General features: G+C 44.1%; 1 protein-coding gene across 1 annotated transcript; it reads right to left on the reverse strand.

Annotated features, from left to right (window-relative positions):
• Positions 1-16,378: 16,378 nt before the first annotated feature.
• On the reverse strand, positions 16,379-19,470 carry foxj1b (forkhead box J1b; the record flags this gene model as incomplete). Its single annotated transcript, XM_080456101.1, has 3 exons — positions 16,379-17,356; positions 18,410-18,754; positions 19,210-19,470. 3 exons carry the CDS (start codon positions 19,468-19,470, stop codon positions 16,379-16,381), a joined length of 1,584 nt encoding a protein of 527 aa, XP_080312227.1.
• Between the last annotated feature and the right edge of the window lie 611 nt (positions 19,471-20,081).

Genomic DNA, 20,081 nt, shown 5'->3' on the forward strand with positions numbered 1-20,081 from the left:
GGAGAGAGGATGTTTCCACCTTGTGTCATCCTATACTCTTCTTTTTCAGCTGAAACCTCTCCCACCGGAGGATTCTGACATCGCTCCATTTGTTCTCCTGTGGCTAATTTGAATGTTCTAGTTGCCAACCCCAGCAGTGGGAGCTGTGTTTGTGTGTGTGTGTGCGCGTGCCTATGTGTGTGTGTGTGTGTGTGTGTGTGTGTGTGTGTGTGTGTGTGTGTGTGTGTGTGTGTGTGTGTGTGTGTGTGTGTGTGTGTGTGTGTGTGTGTGTGTGTGTGTGTGTGTGTGTGTGTGTGTGTGTGTGTGTGTGTGTGTGTGTGTGTAGTACTATTCCCTTGCCAGCTGCTGTTATAGAACACTGCTTCCCTCTGCTACACACAAACACCTCACTTTTCAGTAAACACACACACACACACACACACACACACACACACACACGCATGAAACACACTGAAAATATGTGTATAGACTGTGGAAAGATAGTTTTTTTGTTATTTCAATCAAAGCTCAAGGTCGCAGAACAAAGTCGAAGTTTAGGTTATAGGTGCTTATAGCATGTGGTGTGGGTGTAGCATCTTCCTGAGAACATTTCTACATATCTACATAGTTTTATACAGTTTCATGATATTTATGTCTTTAATTGTTCTTATTTGTCTTTCTTCCATTTTATATACATATATTTATATGAGTATAACGTATTTACTGTATATCGATATATAAACGATGGGTCGACCATTCCATCCACATTGTTCTGACTGCGCGCTCAGAATTATTTGGGGGATATGGTGGAATATTGTCAGCAAACTTGAACAAAAGTAGCACTAATAACTAATAAAAAGACTACTTAAGTACACCTCCCCAGAGTAAAAGTACACGGTTATCCTTAAGGCCAATGGCAGTCAATAGCATGACGTGCTATTGACTCTTGTTTTGAGCTTCCTACCTCATATGGTATGTTGGGGTACTTGGAGTTTCATGGGGGCTCCGTGTCTCCCCATAGAATCCCACTCTAACAGATCTCCAGGCCATTAAGGGGCTGTTCCACTAATCTTATCCGAGGGACAGGCCTTAATATTACCATACACCTGCTGGCCCGAGTCCCTATGTTTTTATGGAGGTTTTTCCCAGAGAGGGAAGAGGGGAACAGCCCAGGACCTGGGCTCTGTGTCTCCCAATAGGATTCCACTCTAACAGCCCTCTGAGAGTAGGATCCTAAAGGTTTTCCTCATAGATATTTTTCAAATTTTTCATTAGTTTAGATTTTTATTTTGTTTAGATTTTTTGTTTGAAATTTCAGTTTAGTTTCTAAAAGCGTGTTTGCTACTTAGATTTGGTAAATTTTCATGCACACAACCCACATACTCATCGCTGCTCATCCCACAAATGCATGTTCCTTACACATGGGGCACCATTTAAAAGGGAAATGAAGAGGCTTTCCAATTCTATAAAAGTTATTGCCAAGAAGCATAGAAATAATCTACCAAACACGAATTTCCAAACTTTCTGTTTTATGTTTATACTCACGCACGCAATGTATGTATACAGTATGTACATTTACTTAGGTACTCTTAAAGCATTATGGTACATGAGCATCCCTCTTTTTGGCAGTTTAATAACCGTGATGAATTGTGTAGATATACTGTAGTTAGATCGGTGGAGGGTTACATAGATGGAGGGATTAAGATAGATAGATAGCTAGATAGATGGATAAATGTGATTGAGCTATTTTGTCTGTGTTGTTCAAAACATTTGCTTTTCTCTTAATGTTTGTGAGATAACCGCTGCGACTGTGGCTGACTCAGCACTGGCATTTACTTCTTCTGATCTATAGTCGTACTCTCTTCCTCCTTCTCTCTCTCTCTCTCTCTCTCTCTCTCTCTCTCTCTCTCTCTCTCTCTCTCTCTCTCTCTCTCTCTCTCTCTCTCTCTCTCACACACTCACACCCACCCACACACACACGCACACGTGCACATACACACACACCAAATCACCAGGGGTTAATTAAAACTGATTAGGTCCTCCGAGGCCACACCTGCCTCTGACAGGTAAGATAGCAGGCTCATATGTACTCACACTGTGTGTGTGTGTGTGTGTGTGTGTGTGTGTGTGTGTGTGTGTGTGTGTGTGTGTGTGTGTGTGTGTGTGTGTGTGTGTGTGTGTGTGTTTGCATGTGCGTGCTAAGAACATCAGTCTCATGTTTGCACAGTGTGCTGTCCTGAAAGCTCTGTTGCTCTGCATTCAAAGCGAGTAGTGCCATTAGAACCTGGTGATATGTGTGCAAATAATACATATTCATGATGCGCTTATATGTCTTTCATTTGTGTGTATGTATGATTATATGTGTGTGTCTTGAGTGTTAGAGTATACTACATTAGCATATTTGTCTGTTTGTGTGTGTGTGTGTGTGTGTGTGTGTGTGTGTGTGTGTGTGTGTGTGTGTGTGTGTGTGTGTGTGTGTGTGTGTGTGTGTGTGTGTGCGTGTGCGTGAGCATGTCGGTGCGCGTGTGTCTACCTTTTAAGAGACACTTGAGTTGCTACTGCACTCGATGGTTGATTAGCCCTGTTCTCTCGGGCCAATCGCAGTTCAGCATTGACATGTTGGCGTGTCTGTCTAATAGACACACATTGAGGTGAGGGTTGAACAACGTGATTGGGTCGTATTTATTAGATTGTTGATCATTTGATATCTATCCATTTATTTAAGTCACACACCACTAAACCCCCCCCCCCCCCACCAACACACACACACACACACACACACACACACACACACACACACACACACACACACACACACACACACACACACACACACACACACACACACACACACACACACACACACACACACACACGTTCCTCCAAAAACACACTCACACATTGAGCGCTTTATCCATTATTAAGTGGTAGGTGTTTGAGCAGAGCCCAGGCCGGGGCCAGATAGAGTGTCACTCCACCAGTCATCCTTATGTAATCAGAGGTGATTTCCCCAACAAACCCACGGCGGTGAGGTCATAGTCGCTAAATAGACCGCAGCCAGTCACCTCACCATAACCGCCATGGCGTTTACACGTGTGCACACCTGAGCAGTGTCCAGGCTCAGAGAAGGAGTGGACTTGTGTCCTCCACCACCACACTCTTTTGTTATCTCTAGGTGGCAAAAAAAAACACACTTAAAGGGAAACTTTGCCAATTTTGAACGTAAATGCCATTTGTCTGACGCGAGGAGATCATATTGTGGGGAACAATTACCATTCTTCTGGAAGGGTTTTGCATCAGTGTATACTTCCACATTTAGTGGGAGAAATACTCAGGAAAGAGAGGAAGGACATGCACTCTAGCTGACGGATGGAAACTCTGTACAAGACAATATGTGGCATAATGTGCAGTACGCTTGACGTCAATTCTACTGTATGTGATCTATTTCTATATAGCCCTATGGTGACAGATAACTGTGGCCACCTGTCAAATTACCCTTGTACCCTTGTTCATATTTGCAATGATTCATCTGACAAATATTCTGTGTTTTTTTGTTATTTTTGTTTTCTGCTCATTTGATTTGTCTCCTTATGCTTTCCTTTCTATGTACTTGTTTTTTTTTGTGTAAAGCACTTTGAGTTGTATTCTATGTATGGAAGGTGCTATATAAATATCATTATCACTATCATTGTTATTATCTTTAAAATGCAGAAGTAATCGATTCGCACAAATACACTGACGAAGGCCAGGTGGCCGAAAACATTAGATTACGTTAGAACGTTAGATTAAAATATATTTTTTTTAAATGAGAGAAGAACAAATATGACCCTGGGAGCCCAATTCAATTAATTGACATATGGAATGAGTATAAACAATGTATCAAACACAGACAATACAGCATGAAAGAAGCTGACACACAGTACAATATGCATAGACACAGTACAAAACATAGCATACACAGTACAGTGTACACAGAAATAATACACCTCACAGACACAGTGCAATACAAACACACACACACACACACACACACACACACACACACACACACACACACACACACACACACACACACACACACACACACACACACACACACACACACACACACACACACACACAGGTGTGTGATGCACTGTAGCAGTGCCTACCACACTGTAAAATCCTCTGCGTTAATTCATCGAGAGTCAGAGAGTGTACAAATAGAACCCTTACGGGTCCATTTGGTTCCATTTGTACACTCTCAGAGTTAAATTAACACTGTGCATTTTTTTGCAGTGCATGCTCTGTGTTGCGGTGAGTCAGAGGCCTCGCGTGCTTCACCGAGCAAATCATGGCTAATCAAATGAGAGCCACTCAGAAGCGTGCAGATGGAGGGAAGGAGAATAGAAAAGAGGCTGGGGGAAGGAGTGGAGGAGGTGAAGGAGGAAGAGGAGGAGAAGGTGGAGGGGGTCTAGTGGCTTTGAGAGGCCTCCAGGATGTCTGTCGTACGTGGATGCACATACTGTATACGCTGCACACACTCACATTACCGCGTTAGCGCACGTGCAGAAACGCGCGACCCGTGTTTATACGTGCGTTTTTGTTTATTTATGACACAATGTTTATTACGTTTAAAATTTTGACACAAAAACAAGTGGGAGATAAACAAAAAATACAAACACAAGAAGCAGACAAAAACATTTATAAAAGTAATACAATGTCATATGGTCCTGGGTATTTGGTTACATACATTGTATCAAACGAGGTAAAAAATAATGATTACACAAATTGATATATAGACACTACATATATAAACACATACTGTACATACATTTATAATAATTTTAAGGAAAGGGAGCATTTCCACTTCCCCAGGGGGAGGGGAAATTACTTTTACCGCTTCACCCAGCAGATGGCTCAGATGAGCGCAAGGGAGGAAGCTGTTAGGGGTTAAGTGTCTTGTTCAAGGACGCTTCGACATGTAAACTAGGAGAGGGTCCAACCCGGTGACCTTCCGATTCCCAGACAGCCTCTCTACATACTCAGCTACGGCCGCTCTAAGAAACAGCTTTGTAGCTCTCAATTCCAATATAACGTTCGCTAAGCTCCGCTCACCCACCACTCCGCCACCAGACTCGGACAACTGAGCGCTGGTTTGACAGGTCTACCATTGATTTGAATTGGAATATCATGGATTTTTTCCCACGTGTTTGGAACCAGAGCTTCAAAATCTATTCCCTCCAATAAGGCCTGCAGTATGCACTGTTAAAATATGTGCATACTATTTCAACAAACAAAATACTGGCAAGTGTTCTAGTACTACGTATCACTAGGAAGAAACATGGATCTACCTCATCTATAAAATCAATCAACTATGTTAACTACATTATCACCGGACAGGAGTGTTCCGCAGGATAAGTAAGACTGCAAATAGTAGCAGTTAATAAATAGACAAACAAATGAATACACACTTTAACGAGCATGGTGCGGTAGCGTACTAGTTATAGTTGCAATGCTTTGTGATTATGGTGTGTTGAACTGGTCACAGTTTTTTTTGACAGGCAGGTCTCCATACCACTCCCTGCAGCTGGGTCAGGTTTTTTACATTATGTGGCATTTCAATTCCCCCAACTCCTATCTTTTCTTTGCAGCCAGAGCCAGAAACGTCCCTTTTCCACTTCTTCTGAGAGATCCTTTAGGACCTTCTTGACCTTTGCTGCCGTGAAGTCAAATGTCCCTCAGGATGTGGTTGGTTCAGAGGCTAACGTAGCCGGTGCAGCCAACTTCCACTGGATAGGTTGTTGCTCTCCAGCCTTTCTCTTGGCATTCTGCCACTAAATCAGCATACCGTGACTTTTTTCTTTCGTACGCTTCGTGAATGCCCTGCTCCCATGGGACCTAACAGGACGACTAACAGGACTCGCTTCTCGGGTTGTCGACCACAGGACAATGTCGGGTCTCAATGTGGTGATGGTGATGTCAATGTGGAAGCGTATAGCTGTTTGTCGAGGTCCACTCTCATTGACCACTCTTTGCCCGGATCAGGACCAATGTTCTGTGTTCTGTCCACATTCTTACCCATTATTTCCCTCTGCGATACCAGCAGTCATCAGTTATTGGAGTAGTGTGGTGGTGTTTACCTGCAGAAACAAATTGCCCTATCTCTGCATTTTGGTGTTTTCACTGTTGTTTTGGTTGCCAAAACAACAGTGAAAACACCAAATTACAGTGATAGGGCAGTGTGTTTCTGCTAGCCTGGAAACCAGACAAATCAGCCAGTGCAAAAAAAAAAAGAGGCCCTCTGCAAATTAGTCTAGCCCCGCTCAGTTTCCCCACTCAGTTGAGGGGCACCAATCAGGGCCCAGTATGCAAATATGGGTGGGTTTTACACCAGAGGCATTTTTTCTAATCCGCCCCTTGGAAATGCAGGTTCCACACAGAGATTCCAGACTAACATCTACGCAGTGATATTAGTCTGGCCATGCCAGGCTATGTTTCTGCAGGTAAACACCACCACACTACTCCAGTGGCTGATAACTTCTGGTGTAGAGGGAAATGATTGTTAAAATTACTTATTTACTTGTATTGAAACAAAAAACGTTTTAAAATGCGGTTCCTGGCAGTGAAGTGAGCAGACCGTCAGACCAGACGGGTCTCGTCTTGTCCTCTTACTCTCCATGTTGACACCGCGGCACCACTCCAGAGTAGGCCATCGCTGTTCTCCCCCCGACACGCTGCCCTCTGGCTAGCCCTGTGTGTGTGTGTGTGTGTGTGTGTGTGTGTGTGTGTGTGTGTGTGTGTGTGTGTGTGTGTGTGTGTGTGTGTGTGTGTGTGTGTGTGTGTGTGTGTGTGTGTGTGTGTGTGTGTGTGTGTGTGTGTGTGTGTGTGCCAGCTGCGTGTCTGACTGTCAGATGTCCAGCAGCCACAGAAACCAGAGGCACGGGACAAGAATGTCTTTGAAAGGCCTAAAATGGTGATGCCAGCACACACACACACACACACACACACACACACACACACACACACACACACACACACACACACACACACACACACACACACACACACACACACACACACACACACACACACACACACACACACAATCACTGGGGGAGATTTAGGCATTTCAGCGGCTAATATGTCGATACAAGCAGCAATGGAACGTATAAATCACACAAAAAAGCACAGAAAGAAAAGGATCGTGAACTCAGTTTGGCACTAATGCAGCCAGTGTACAAAGCATTAGACACAGCATACCTAGTGCAAGCAGCAGCACACAGTGAAATCCTCAGAGTTAATTCCAGCCAAAGAGCATTAAAACAGACCCAAATGGACCCGTAAGACTCAAGGTTACATTAACACTGAGGACTTCTCTGTGTAGGAACTGACAGTATAGGCACATGCAGAGATAAAGACCATAATTTTCCCTTAGGATATCATGAGCTATGACAGGTTCCCCATTACATGTGTGAAGGCGCAAACGTGCGGTATGGAAAACAAGTAGAGATGTGTGTTGCAAGCAAACAAATCTGTCACCAAAAAATAAATAAAAAGCTTCAGCCAAAAAATAAATAAATCTTGGCCACATTCGATTTGCCCATTCCCAGCAGCAGTGCACAGTAAAAGCCTTCATTTCACTCTTGAGAGTGTATAAATGGAAGCAAATGGACCCTTACGGGTCCATTTGCTTCCATTTGTACACTCTCAAGAGTGTGCTGCTGTGCTGTCATTAGGTATGTGGGGTTCGCTAAATTCACTGCTCAAGGTCCCTGACGGGAAAAGGCACTCTGAGCACTTAGACAAGCATGATGATGAGAGTCCATGGATTTATGAATTATGATGTTGTCATGTATTCCCGCACTGAAAGACATTTTCTGTCCTGATTCTGAATGGGTTTTCCTCCCAAGCCCACAACGCCATCCATCTCTGGTAGTATGGAGAATGAGAGGTGAGGAGAGGGATGAAGAAAATGGTGAGGCATCACACCTATCAGACAGACAGACAGACAGACAGACAGACAGACAGACAGACAGACAGACAGACAGACAGACAGACAGACAGACAGACAGACAGACAGACAGACAGACAGACAGACAGACAGACAGACAGACAGACAAACAGAATGTAGACAGGGCCGAATGTTAGCAGTTGGCACTTCAATAACTTTTTGAGCACACAGATGCATGCGTGTGTGTGTGTGTGTGTGTGTGTGTGTGTGTGTGTGTGTGTGTGTGTGTGTGTGTGTGTGTGCGTGTGCGTGTGCGTGTGCGTGTGCGTGCGCGTGCGCGTGTGCGTGTGCGTGTGTGTGTGTGTGTGTGTGTGTTTTTGAAGTGGGCTGGACACTGGTGGTCTGTTAATCATTGCCACAAACCCAGAATGGTGTATTTGCAGGGATAAAGGCCTCATCTAACAATAACTCCACAAATAGGACTTTGATGCAAAAAGAAAAAACCCACTGGAGTCAGATGTACACACACATACATAGACCTATAAACACAGTCTAGTCACATACTAGTCCGTACATTCTACCCAAATCACTAATTCCTCTCTCACATCTGAACACACATACTGTAGATCTGTACTCTTAAACATATTCACACGCACGCACACAGACGCTTACACACACACAAAGATACAGATGTAGAAAGACAATAATGATTTATATGAATGATGATGTAGCAATGAATTATATACAGAGACGTATCTTAGACATTTCTAAAAAGGTATCTTTCCAATACCAAAGGAACATTCTTTGATGAAAGAAAATAATACCTCCTCCTGCTATGTCAGTTGTTATGGTGATTTGTCATTGGACTGTGCAGTGCAGTCCAAAATGTTATATGAACAAACCTTTTCATTTCACTGTAATTCACCTGCCTTTCATTCGTTTTGTCTAAAAGGCACAGTCCGTCCAAATGGAAACCTAATTACCATGTCATACATAATCAAGTCTATTTAGGTATGGTTCCTGCCTAAGCCCGTCCCCCTTTTTCAGACCAATCTGGAGGAGGCTATTAATGGAGGGACAGGCCGCTGAATATCCATCCTGTGTTTTCTTTTTTTCCCCTTATCAATATGTCATGAGGGCTAGGAAACCAGAGATGGGAGACAATTGGCAGACTTTTTTCCAGGAATGGATTAGGGTTGGACATACAGTAGTGTGACAGGGTCCTTTCCTGGTTCTTTTGAAAGAACAACAAAAAAAAAAACAGGTTGAACGCTAGGGTGTCTTTGCCCTAGTAAGTTAACTTAAGCTACCCATAAACAAGACATAGACACATCTTTAAATGGATGGACTGCATTTATATTGTGCCTTTCTTGTCTTTCCAACACTTTAAAGCACGTTTCAATGTATTTCACATACACTGTATAGCCATTCACACACGTTGACACACCGATGGCACAGGAAACCATGCAAGGCACCAGCCTGCTCAACGGGAGCAGTTATAAGGGGTTGAGTGTCTTGCTCAAGGACACTTCAACATGTTGCCAGGAGGGGCTGGGGATCCTTCCCTTTCCAAGACGGCTGTTAGTCGTGTTGCCAAGTCCGCTTATTAGAAGCGACTTTGGGCTTGTTGTTCTGTAAAGTCACTTGTAAATATTGGTAGTTGCGGGTTGCGTTTTTTTGGCCTTGTTTCTAAAGTGCAGTTGCGTATTTGGGCTTGCTTCCTGTTGTTTAAACAGTGTCAAACATGTATTTACCTGCAGACCACCATCTGAAATAATTTTGTGCCATGGATCCCCAATGCACGATTTGTGTTGTTAAAATGTTTAAAAAACATTCCACATTTTTCTAAATCTTTTCAAGATTTCTGTTGAAAATTGCTGATCTACAAGCTCACGACGCGTTGTGACCTTGTAGATCTGCTATTTTCAAATAGCCGATGTATATAGGTTTGATCTTGCAATATTATATGATGCTACGTATAACAAATTTAGCTGTGTGTGTGCACGCGCGGGCGTGTGCGTGTGAGTGTGCGTGTCCTCATGTGGCCAAGTCGCTTCTTTTGGGCTTATTTTCGTAGACCTGGTTGTTTGTTTCTTTCGCAAAATCTGGCAACACCACACTAGCGATCAATAACAAGTTAGGTGTGCTGTTTGTGTACGAAGCAGCACAAATCACACTGTAGTGTTCAGTGGCAATTTCAAATCAACTGGCTGCTTGTGGGCACGTATGGTGGCGGTCTACATCTCCTTTGGCCATTGGAAATATCAATATTTATAAATGCTGTAGCTGAGTTGGTGTAACTAAGAGATTAACTGAAAAAAGGAAGCTTTTACATAGATAGACTATCAACTAGGTAAGGTTACAGCTTTGGTATTTCCTGGTTGTGAAGATAGTACTGTAGTTTATTATTTCATAATGCCATGCACATAGTACTGTGAGCTGTGATTTGTGTACTTTTGTGTATACATACAGACAAACCCTATACAGTATACGAATACAATACCTGTGCTTTCTCTTTTTCTTTTATGCTGGCTCTTGTTGTGATAATAGGCTATAGCATAATAGTAATAATAGATCCCCATGCATTTCTCAATATTGATTGCTTGTGTGCTGGAGGTGATACAAGTATATGAAGTAAAGCTTGTTTTGCAGCTGCACTTGACCTAAGTCACATGTGTGACTTAGGTCAAGTGTATTGTATTGTATAATATACAATCATTACATAGTAATGTAAATGAAAAACAGAATCAAAATAACAAATGAAACAACAACAAAACCAAATTGAGAAAATAAATCTAAGCGCATCAAACCTGAGAGGAAATAAAACCACTTGCAGATTTTACTGCCCCATGCGTTGCGTTTAAATGCAATCAAAATCATCTAAAGGCTATCGGTGCTTGTAATCACTTGGGGGGCCCCCTCAGGAGCCATAAAACAGGCTTTTGGGGGCCTACCCATTGCCATGGCTTGCTTTGTGTCTCTATGAGACATCTAATTAGTAGGGGGAGCCCTCCATGTGTCTTCCTTCTTCTGCAATCCCTCATGAAGAATAGCTCTGTGGCTGTTCCCAATAAAAAAAAGGCGAGGTGAACCCTCAGACAGACACTGGCTGCAGGGGTACTGAGGCTGGGGGGATGGGGACGGGAGGGGAGGGGCCTTGGTTCCCCTTATTGTGTCTGACTCTAATCAGGGCCGGTCCAGAGGCTGCTGTGAGTGTAATAAAACATAGTAAGCATCCCCTGCTTGTCTCTGTCTCTATCTCTGTGGGCACCCCTTCTATACCCTGTCGTCAGCTCTACATGATCACACACGCACGTAAAGCCAGTGCACACGGACAAAATGTGCACGCGACGCACAGACACGTTTGTCACCAAAATCGGTGTAGCCTAGCTCGTTTCTGTTACTGTGTGCAGGTCCGCATGCTGTGCCGGTCCCTTCCACTCCTACTCCGACACACAAATCTCCACAAATCTCCTCAGTCCAATATTGAGGCATAAATGTTATACTGTCATTGTTACCGAGACTCACAGAGACACAGTAAGATCATGCAGACAAACCCACAAAACACCACAACCACAAGACACACACGCCCATGAGCGCACGCACCTGCGTGTGTGCACGCACACACACACACACACACACACACACACACACACACACACACACACACACACACACACACACACACACACACACACACACACACACACACACACACACACACACACACACACACACACACACACACAGCCTTCCAGAGGGCCACCTCTGTGAGTAGGTCCGCCTGCTGAGCAGACCCGGCCTGTGTCCAGAGGACTGAATAGACCGGCGGGAACCTGGCTCCATACAGATAGTGTTATCACCTGCTCCATGGGGTGCCCATCGCAGCTTTATACACACACACTCGACAGGGAGCACACTCATCAGCACACACACACACACACACACACACACACACACACACACACACACACACACACACACACACACACACACACACACACACACACACACACACACACACACACAAAGGAGCCCATGAAGAAGAAACATCACCATTTTGGACGCAGTGTAGCGTAAGTAAGCGCGGACAATAAACATCCATACAAACACTGTGTCGTGAGTCTGCGAGGGGAGGAGGACTGGGGACGTTTTTCCTTCTAAAACTCTTTGCCAGTTCTTCTGGTAGTGGGGGTAAATTCCAATTCATACTACAGTGTAGCTTGCCGAAAATAACAGTTTTCCAACGTAACACTGTCGTAAAGCGAAGTATGAATTAGGCTATAGAGGCTCAAAATAACCTATAAATGTCACTACTTAGGTGAACTTTTCCCGATGCAGGGGGGGCCTGCGGTCACACGCCTCTCGCTGTATTCCCTGCTGTTTTTAGGAATCTGAGTTATTCCCTCCATCCCAAAGGATCTTTCGCACATGACCCTGGTGCCGTGGGGAGCCACAAGCAGAGGGACAGAGATAAGCTGCATTTCTAACGCTTTCTTTTTTTAAATTCCTGCCCCATTTTCAATTAAAAAGAGATTTGAGGTGGAAAACCGTGTTTTCATATGAGGGTGGGGGTTGGGGTGGAAATGAAATCCTGGAAAGTGCATAAGATATTGTGGTTTGACCATTTCCAGAGGCACAGTGGCGAGTTTGGCATTTGGAGACTCGCCGTGCGCCAATCTGGGAAGAGAAGCACTCTAGGGGGTGTGTCATTTGCAAATCAACAGCACACTGCCGTTTTGGTGTCAAACAGGACTACAATTTGTGCCTTCTGCCTGATAGGACCAGGTCAACTGGCATATATACAGTGGCATGTACAGCTGTAGTGAGGCACGTGCTCATCTGTTTTTTTATTCCCATCACTTTAGTCGGCAGAGGCACACCCAGATACGTATCTCAAAAACTACACTTTTTAATCACTTTAACCCTACTTCGTTGACTGGAGTCCCCCAGGGGTCTATACTAAGCCCCCTCCTTTTTTCTCTCTACAGCAAATCTCTTTGCCAAAAATAACTTACTATGTGAGCTTGTAGATCTGCAATTTTTTATGAAAGTTCACCCCAGAATATGAACACTTGAGTTCCTGTTTTTAATTATTGTATGAGTATGACTATGTTATAGAATAGAAATAGAATATAATTCAATGCACAGTATCACCAATTAAAAGCGCCAAAATGGATGAAACACAAAAAAGCCCAAAGCTTGTTTCCATTGTGGCGCTTGTCTGTTGCACTTTGATATGAATCTCTCAAGCTATTAAAAATATTTTGGTAACTGCTTGATGCATTCTAACCCACATGTGACAATGTTAAATGCTTGTATCCAACAAAAAGCTTGTACATTATGAAGCACAGAGAGTATTGAAGGCGTTTCTCCATAATAGCTTTCTCCTTCATAAAATGCTTACTGATTAATTAACTAGATCGACTATACTGCCAGGTTCCGTTTGGCTCATCACTGGACATCATTGATTTTTTTACACTGAGAAAGGCTTCTTGTTGCACCACCTGTTAGATTTGTTGCTGATGACTCTGCACAAAATTAGGTGCAGTGTTCAGTGGTGACGCCATACACAGAAAATCCAGATGGCAAAGTCTGATTGATACACTGGGTGCAACACAAAAACAATGCTGGCAGAACATTCCAGTGGGTTCAAGATAGGGCTGGCTGGGCGATATGGAAAATAATTAATATCACAATATGTTTGACAAAATACCTTGATATCGATATTGTGACAATAATGTCGTAGTGTGACGATAATATAGAAAGTATAAAATAGGGCTTTAGTGATTAAAACCAGGAAAAGACAACACTTATTGTATGTCATATCATGATATTACGTTATCCGAAATCCCTGATGATATCTAGTCTCACATGACAATCTCAAAATAATATTGAGATATTGCCCAGGCTTAGTTCAAGACCTGCATGGTGTGTGAGCTGTGTAAAAGCGTAGCTTTAAGTGTGATGGGAGGCAATGAGAGAAGGAAGCATCAGTGCGATGCTTTGATGCTGACAATGCCTTAGGAGCTTCTTTTGTCTATGCCTTTCTCTCTATTGCAACCTCCATTTGTTGCATTCGCTAAATTAAACACTCAAGGGCCGACTTTATAGGCTTGTACAGTTCCCCACTTTCTTTTAAGGGAGAGGGGGCAGTCCACTCCACTCTCTTTTGAATTTCAGTTCTGTATTGTGAAATGTGAAAGGGAAGGAAGGTGAATCACAGGAGGAGGGTCTCACACGTCTTGATCAAGGCCAGCAAGGTGGTTCTGTATAGGAAGTGCATTTACCACTATACGGTTTTAGAATCAGCCTCAGGTCTAAATGGGCTATATACAGTATACACACACTGACGATCTGACCGTAAAAAATACCGCTCAGCCATCATCTCCCTCACTTTTGCCTTTAAGATGCTGCGCACCTGCACAACAGGAGTTTGCATGTGTCACCAATACGGACTTCAGCATCAAATATAATTATCACAGGCAGGTGGGAAGCTCCATGTCCTCGACATGTCCATACCTGCCCTGTTCTCCACCTCTCTCTCTCTCTCTCTCTCTCTCTCTCTCTCTCTCTCTCTCTCTCTCTCTCTCTCCCCTCCATGCTCATTCCCTCTAACGATGTCCCCACCTTTTGCATTGACCAATGATCACGCTGACCTCAGCAGCGATATCAGGCAAAACAACAGTTATGAATATTTGTTCAGTGGATATTGCAATTCTGAGAAGGCCCAGACAAGTCCCTACCTGATGGTAATGATATCTATAACCCTTTATCTCTTACTGATACACCCACCGAATCCTTAGACAAACAATAACCATGCACCATAAAACTCCCAATGTTTATTGAACTCTGAGAGTGTACACATTTGGTTTCATTTGTACACTCTCTGAGTTAAATTAACACTGGTACTTTTACTGTGTGCTCAGTATATACCATATATAAAAATTTTCACAGGCATGTTATCGCTGAGATTTCTCAGGTAAACAAGGGATAAAGCAATGTTGTTTTTGTCACCATTTATTGCATCGAGGCGTGGTTTGCATTTTTTTTAACAGCATTAAAAAAGTACAAATGAAAAACAACAGGATAAGATCAAAGAGTTTGTATCAAATTTGATGTATTATACAAATGAGAAAATCAAGTTTTTTTTCCCCGTTTCGTATACATGTATAATCTGTTTTCGCATCCAATCCCAACCAATGTATAGGTCTAAATTGACATATTCATACATATCTCAAACTCCATATTTGTGAGAGATAAAAACATACAAATAAAAAAAGACATACACCGAAGTAATAAACCAAGATAAAAAAAAATCCATCACCCAGTGATAGAATCCAGAACTGCTTGTCTCAGAATAGACCCCACTTCTGTTTCTAGACAGCAAAATCCAGAGTGTTAATATACAGGTACATATTTACACTCTCAGAGTTAAATTAATACTCTGGATTTTTGCTGTGTATCAATCAACACAAAGATATCAATCAACTTAATTTTCCTCGTCAGCTGTTTGGCGGAATATGTCCAACAAAGGTCCGAAATGTGTTTATGGGCAAAGTTGAATTATTGCAGTGTTAAGTTCATGGCTAAATATAAATATATACTGTACATATATATATATATATATATATGTATATTCTGTATGGAGATATATGCATCCTTGCAGTGTGGTCACTGTGCTTTAGAAAACAACATCTAGACTTATCACATGTACATAAAATGTATCATTAAAAAAAAGAAAAGTAATTAATTCAGAGAAGGCTGGCTGGATTTCCTAATAAAACTTTGCTGCCTATCAAAGTGCATAATATCGTATTTTCTGAAGGCAATCATATTCAGCTTTGCTTTGTAATACATGACTGTACAGTAGGCAAATAGCAAAGGTTTATGCCAAGCTTATATATATATATATATATATATATATGAAATTGACTATTTGACAAAGGCATGAATGACCAATTGTTACAACCCTCAAAACTACTAATTGACAGTTTTGTCTTGTGGCTCAAACACATCTGCTCTTGACATAACATGTCATAACATAATGTAGGTTGCCATGATATTTCGTTGCATGCTGGCAGAAAGACAGTTTAATGCTAATGTAGCAAAATCAGTCTGCACATCTTTTGAGTCACACCGTTACAGTGTTTGTTGTTTGTATAGAGTGCCATCGCAAGGAGGGGAGGTCAGTTTTTTTGCAATTCAGTCCCTCATAAAAGTCCCCAACAGACATAGGGATCATTTGATCGTAAGTCCATAGCAGCAATGATCTGCCCACTCATTGACTGTATTGATATGGCGACCATTTTGCTCTTACGTCATACTTCCTTCATACAAACGTCCTTCATTTCAATGTGGACAACAACCAGGATTTGTTCTATTCGTCATAAAGGTCATGGTAATCTGATGCCAAATATCACTTGGAGTCGGGGATGAGGAAGCAGGGTTTATTTGGGTCAAAGGTTACAGGTAGGCCTCCACTCGTTCCCATGGCTGCATCTCCGTGAAGAAGCCCTCGCACAGGGCGCCGAAGCCCTGATCCAACGTCAGCGGAATTACCTGCTCCTCCTCCTTTATCTCCCCCCAGGGGTGCACCACCACCTCCTCAGGCTGTTCTAGGAACAGCGAGGATACCTCCTCAAATTGGTGCAGTGGGTGGTGGTGATGTTGTTGGTGGTGGTGGGGCTGCAGTAACTGATCCTGGTGTAGGTGCTGCTGATGTGGCATCTGGAGGTCTCCCATTGTGGTGTGGCACTCCACAGACGCACCAGACATCTCCATGTAACCGTAGGACTGGTGGTGGTGATTGGAGGCCTGGTTCTGGAGATCGACCCCTTCTCCTCCACCACCGCCGCACCATCTCCCCTGCAGCCCCAGCTCCATGGACGTCACGTGCCCGTGGTGGACGACGGAGGCAGAGGAGGACACCTCCATCTCGCAGCCCAGGGAGACCAGTGCCGTGTTGATGTCCAGGTCCTCGAAGTTGCTGCAGTTCCCCCCAAGGACGTCGTCGAAGACGGACGCCAGGTCGAAGTCGCCCCGCAGCATGTCTGCGCCATGGGCCTCCGTTGCCAGCAGGGGGGATTTGGGTATCATCCGTGCCACCTTGTTGTGGTTTCTGTCGCTGTTGAATTTGGTAGAGAGGTGTTTGCGTTTGGTGCTCATCCCAACTTCACCTTGGTAAAGGCATCCGTTTTGGGACCGGTGGTAACCCACTGTGTCATGGCCTTGCAGCAGCTTGCTCTGTCTGTGACCATTGCTGCTGCTGTTGCTGTTGTTGTAGTGGTTGGCTGACATCCTCCTGCGCTTGAAGATGCCATTGACAAACATGTCGGCGTACTGGGGGTCAATCTGCCAGAAGCCTCCTTTACCGGGCTCGTCTTTCTGCCTGGGCACCTTCATGAAGCACTTGTTGAGTGACAGGTTGTGACGAATCGAGTTCTGTTGAAAAGGCAAAAGAATAATAATTGTTAATTAATTTGAAATAGATGCATATGAAATATGCTCTGTCCAGTGTCCACCTCACTCACTCTATTAGTTGAGTCTGTGTATTTTTCTTTGTGTGTGACTACGTGTAGATGTGTGCGTGCGTGCGTGCGTGCGTGCGTGCGTGCGTGCGTGCGTGCGTGCGTGCGTGCGTGTGTGCGTGTGTGCGTGCGTGTGTGTGTGTGTGTGTGTGTGTGTGTGTGTGTGTGTGTGTGTGTGGGTGGGTGGGTGAGTGGGTGTGCGTGCGTGCGTGCGTGCGTGCGTGCGTGCGTGCGTGCGTGCGTGCGTGCGTGCGTGCGTGCGTGCGTGCGTGCGTGCGTGCGTGCGTGCGTGCGTGTGTGTGCGTGCGTGCGTGCGTGTGTCAGACTTGCTTTGTCTTTGTAAGAGAGAGACAGGGGTATTGTTGTTGTTTGTATAGGAAAGCAAATGTACCTAATGAGGCTTTCTAGTAACACACGGCTCCGTGCATTTCAAACATGATCAGCTGTGCTTAGCTGCTAGCCCTCTCAGGGACCCTCATTAACACACACGTGCGTGTGTATGCGTGCACGCACACACACACACACACACACACACACACACACACACACACACACACACACACACACACACACACACACAGCTTTCTCCACCCCCACACAGTACATAATTCCCCTCAGAATAATAAACCCTGTAGAGCACTCTCTTGGAAGATGGAAATTTCTGAGACAAGTCTGACTGACAATACAATAGTTTCATACAGCAGCTGCTGTATGAATTGTTTACAGAATTGTCCTTTACTGTAGACCTATGTCATATTATATCATATACTTAATTCTTTGTTTGTTTGTTTCTTTGTTTGTTGGTGTTTTCTTTTTGTAGTTTCTTTGTCTTTCTATACTGCCCCACATAGAGGGACTGCTCAGGATCAATGGAGACACAGGTGTCCACAGTCAGCCGGGGCCCTGTTTATCTAGTGTACCTTATCAATAATGGAGAGCGACTGGGAGAAGGACGGTCTCACTTTACCTGCCAGCTGGGCTCTGCGTGTCTGTAATAACAGAAATTCTCCGTAATCCAGTTATAGATGGTGGAGAGAGTCACTTTGGGCTGCTTGCTGGCCTGCATGGCCATGCAGATGAGCGAGGCGTAGGAATAAGGCGGCTTGACTCTGGGGTTGGTCTTGTAGTCGACCTCCAGGGGTGGACTGGGCTGAAGGGGGAGGTGCAGGTGGGTTTGTGCGTAACAACTCGCGATTGTCCGCGGGTCTGTGGCGACGTCGCTGCCGGAGGTCACAGGGCTCCCGAGGTACAGAGGCATCCCGGTGGCGGCCGTGTCCCCGGCCGGCGGGCTGGACGGAGAGTCGGTGCTGCCCTGTGGGTAGGCCGGTCACAATTATTACATGATCACCTATAATCGCAATTATTTGTGATAACCGCAATTATTTTTTGCTTAATCGTCATAATCGTCATCGAACCAAAAGGTTCATACATTTTCTAAATATTTCCCAAAATAGCAGAAATAGCAGATCTACAAGCTTACAAACACATCACAAAGAACATGTTTCAAGCTTGTAGATCAGCTATTTCCGCTATTTGAAAAACCAAAAATGTAAAAGTATAAAATGATTAAACATTAAACAAGTTATTTGTCATATTTGCCCTGTGTAATTTGAGATTATGAAGCCTAAAAAAACACAAACGGAAATTAAATTTGTATTCATATATTCCAATGTTCAATGACGAAAACCCAATTAAATCCTTCATTGCAATTATAATTGTGTGACAATTAATCGTCAACTTCGATGTGTAATCGTATGGCAGCCCTACCTGTGGGAACCCGAGACGTCGGAGACAGAGCGAGGAGGACGGGCAGCCGGCGACCCCCCCGTTCCACCTCTCCTCCTCCGGGGGGTCCGCGCTGAGGATGCAGAAGTTCTGCAGCCAGTTGAGGCTCGTCAGGCTGTCGTCCAGCAGGTGAACCGGGTCGGTGGTTCCCTGGTGGTGGTGGTGCTGGTGGTCCTCCGGGTAAACCGAGAGCCATTTCTCTTTAAACTTGGCGGCGATGTCGGGGCTCATCAGAACCGGCATTCTGATCGGATGCGCCGGCAGTGGCGCAGGGGACGCGGTTAAAAGACTCAAAAGACGATGGTCTATGTTCAAATCAGCATCCAAAGTTTAGCTGTGTAGCAGCCAATACAGGCAATACTAGTCTAGCCTATATGAGGAGAAAAAATGATTTAATTAATTAATTGCATTCATTTTCGATATCAGCTGGGTCTATAAAAAGCCAAAATATGAACTGGCTATAAAACATTCATTGGACGATTAGAACAATAAATATCGCAATATGTGTGTATAATTCCGTACCTCAGATGTATCCTGCTTTGAGAGAGGTGCGTCCACCTGTTGTGTGTCTCTGAGCTCTGCTCTCCAAGGACAGCCTGCCCTGCAGCGCATCTATTCTCTGCGCAACAAGTGCAGCGTTGGGGGAGGGCAACAAGTCCTAGTGGGCTCTGGGCTGCAATAGTCCAATAACTCATAGAGGAAGGAAATGCCACCAATCACACGAAAATCCACTTCGACACTCAGGACGTGCAGGATCAGTCCTGTTCCGTCTACCCAAACGAAAACAACTCTCTTGTTGTGGAATGGTCTGCTGGTGTTTAAACTAGAAATTAGAAACCACGTTGTGGCGATTC

Source organism: Gymnoscopelus braueri (genome assembly GCF_963280865.1).
Source record: "Gymnoscopelus braueri genome assembly, chromosome: 17".
Lineage (NCBI taxonomy): Eukaryota > Metazoa > Chordata > Actinopteri > Myctophiformes > Myctophidae > Gymnoscopelus > Gymnoscopelus braueri.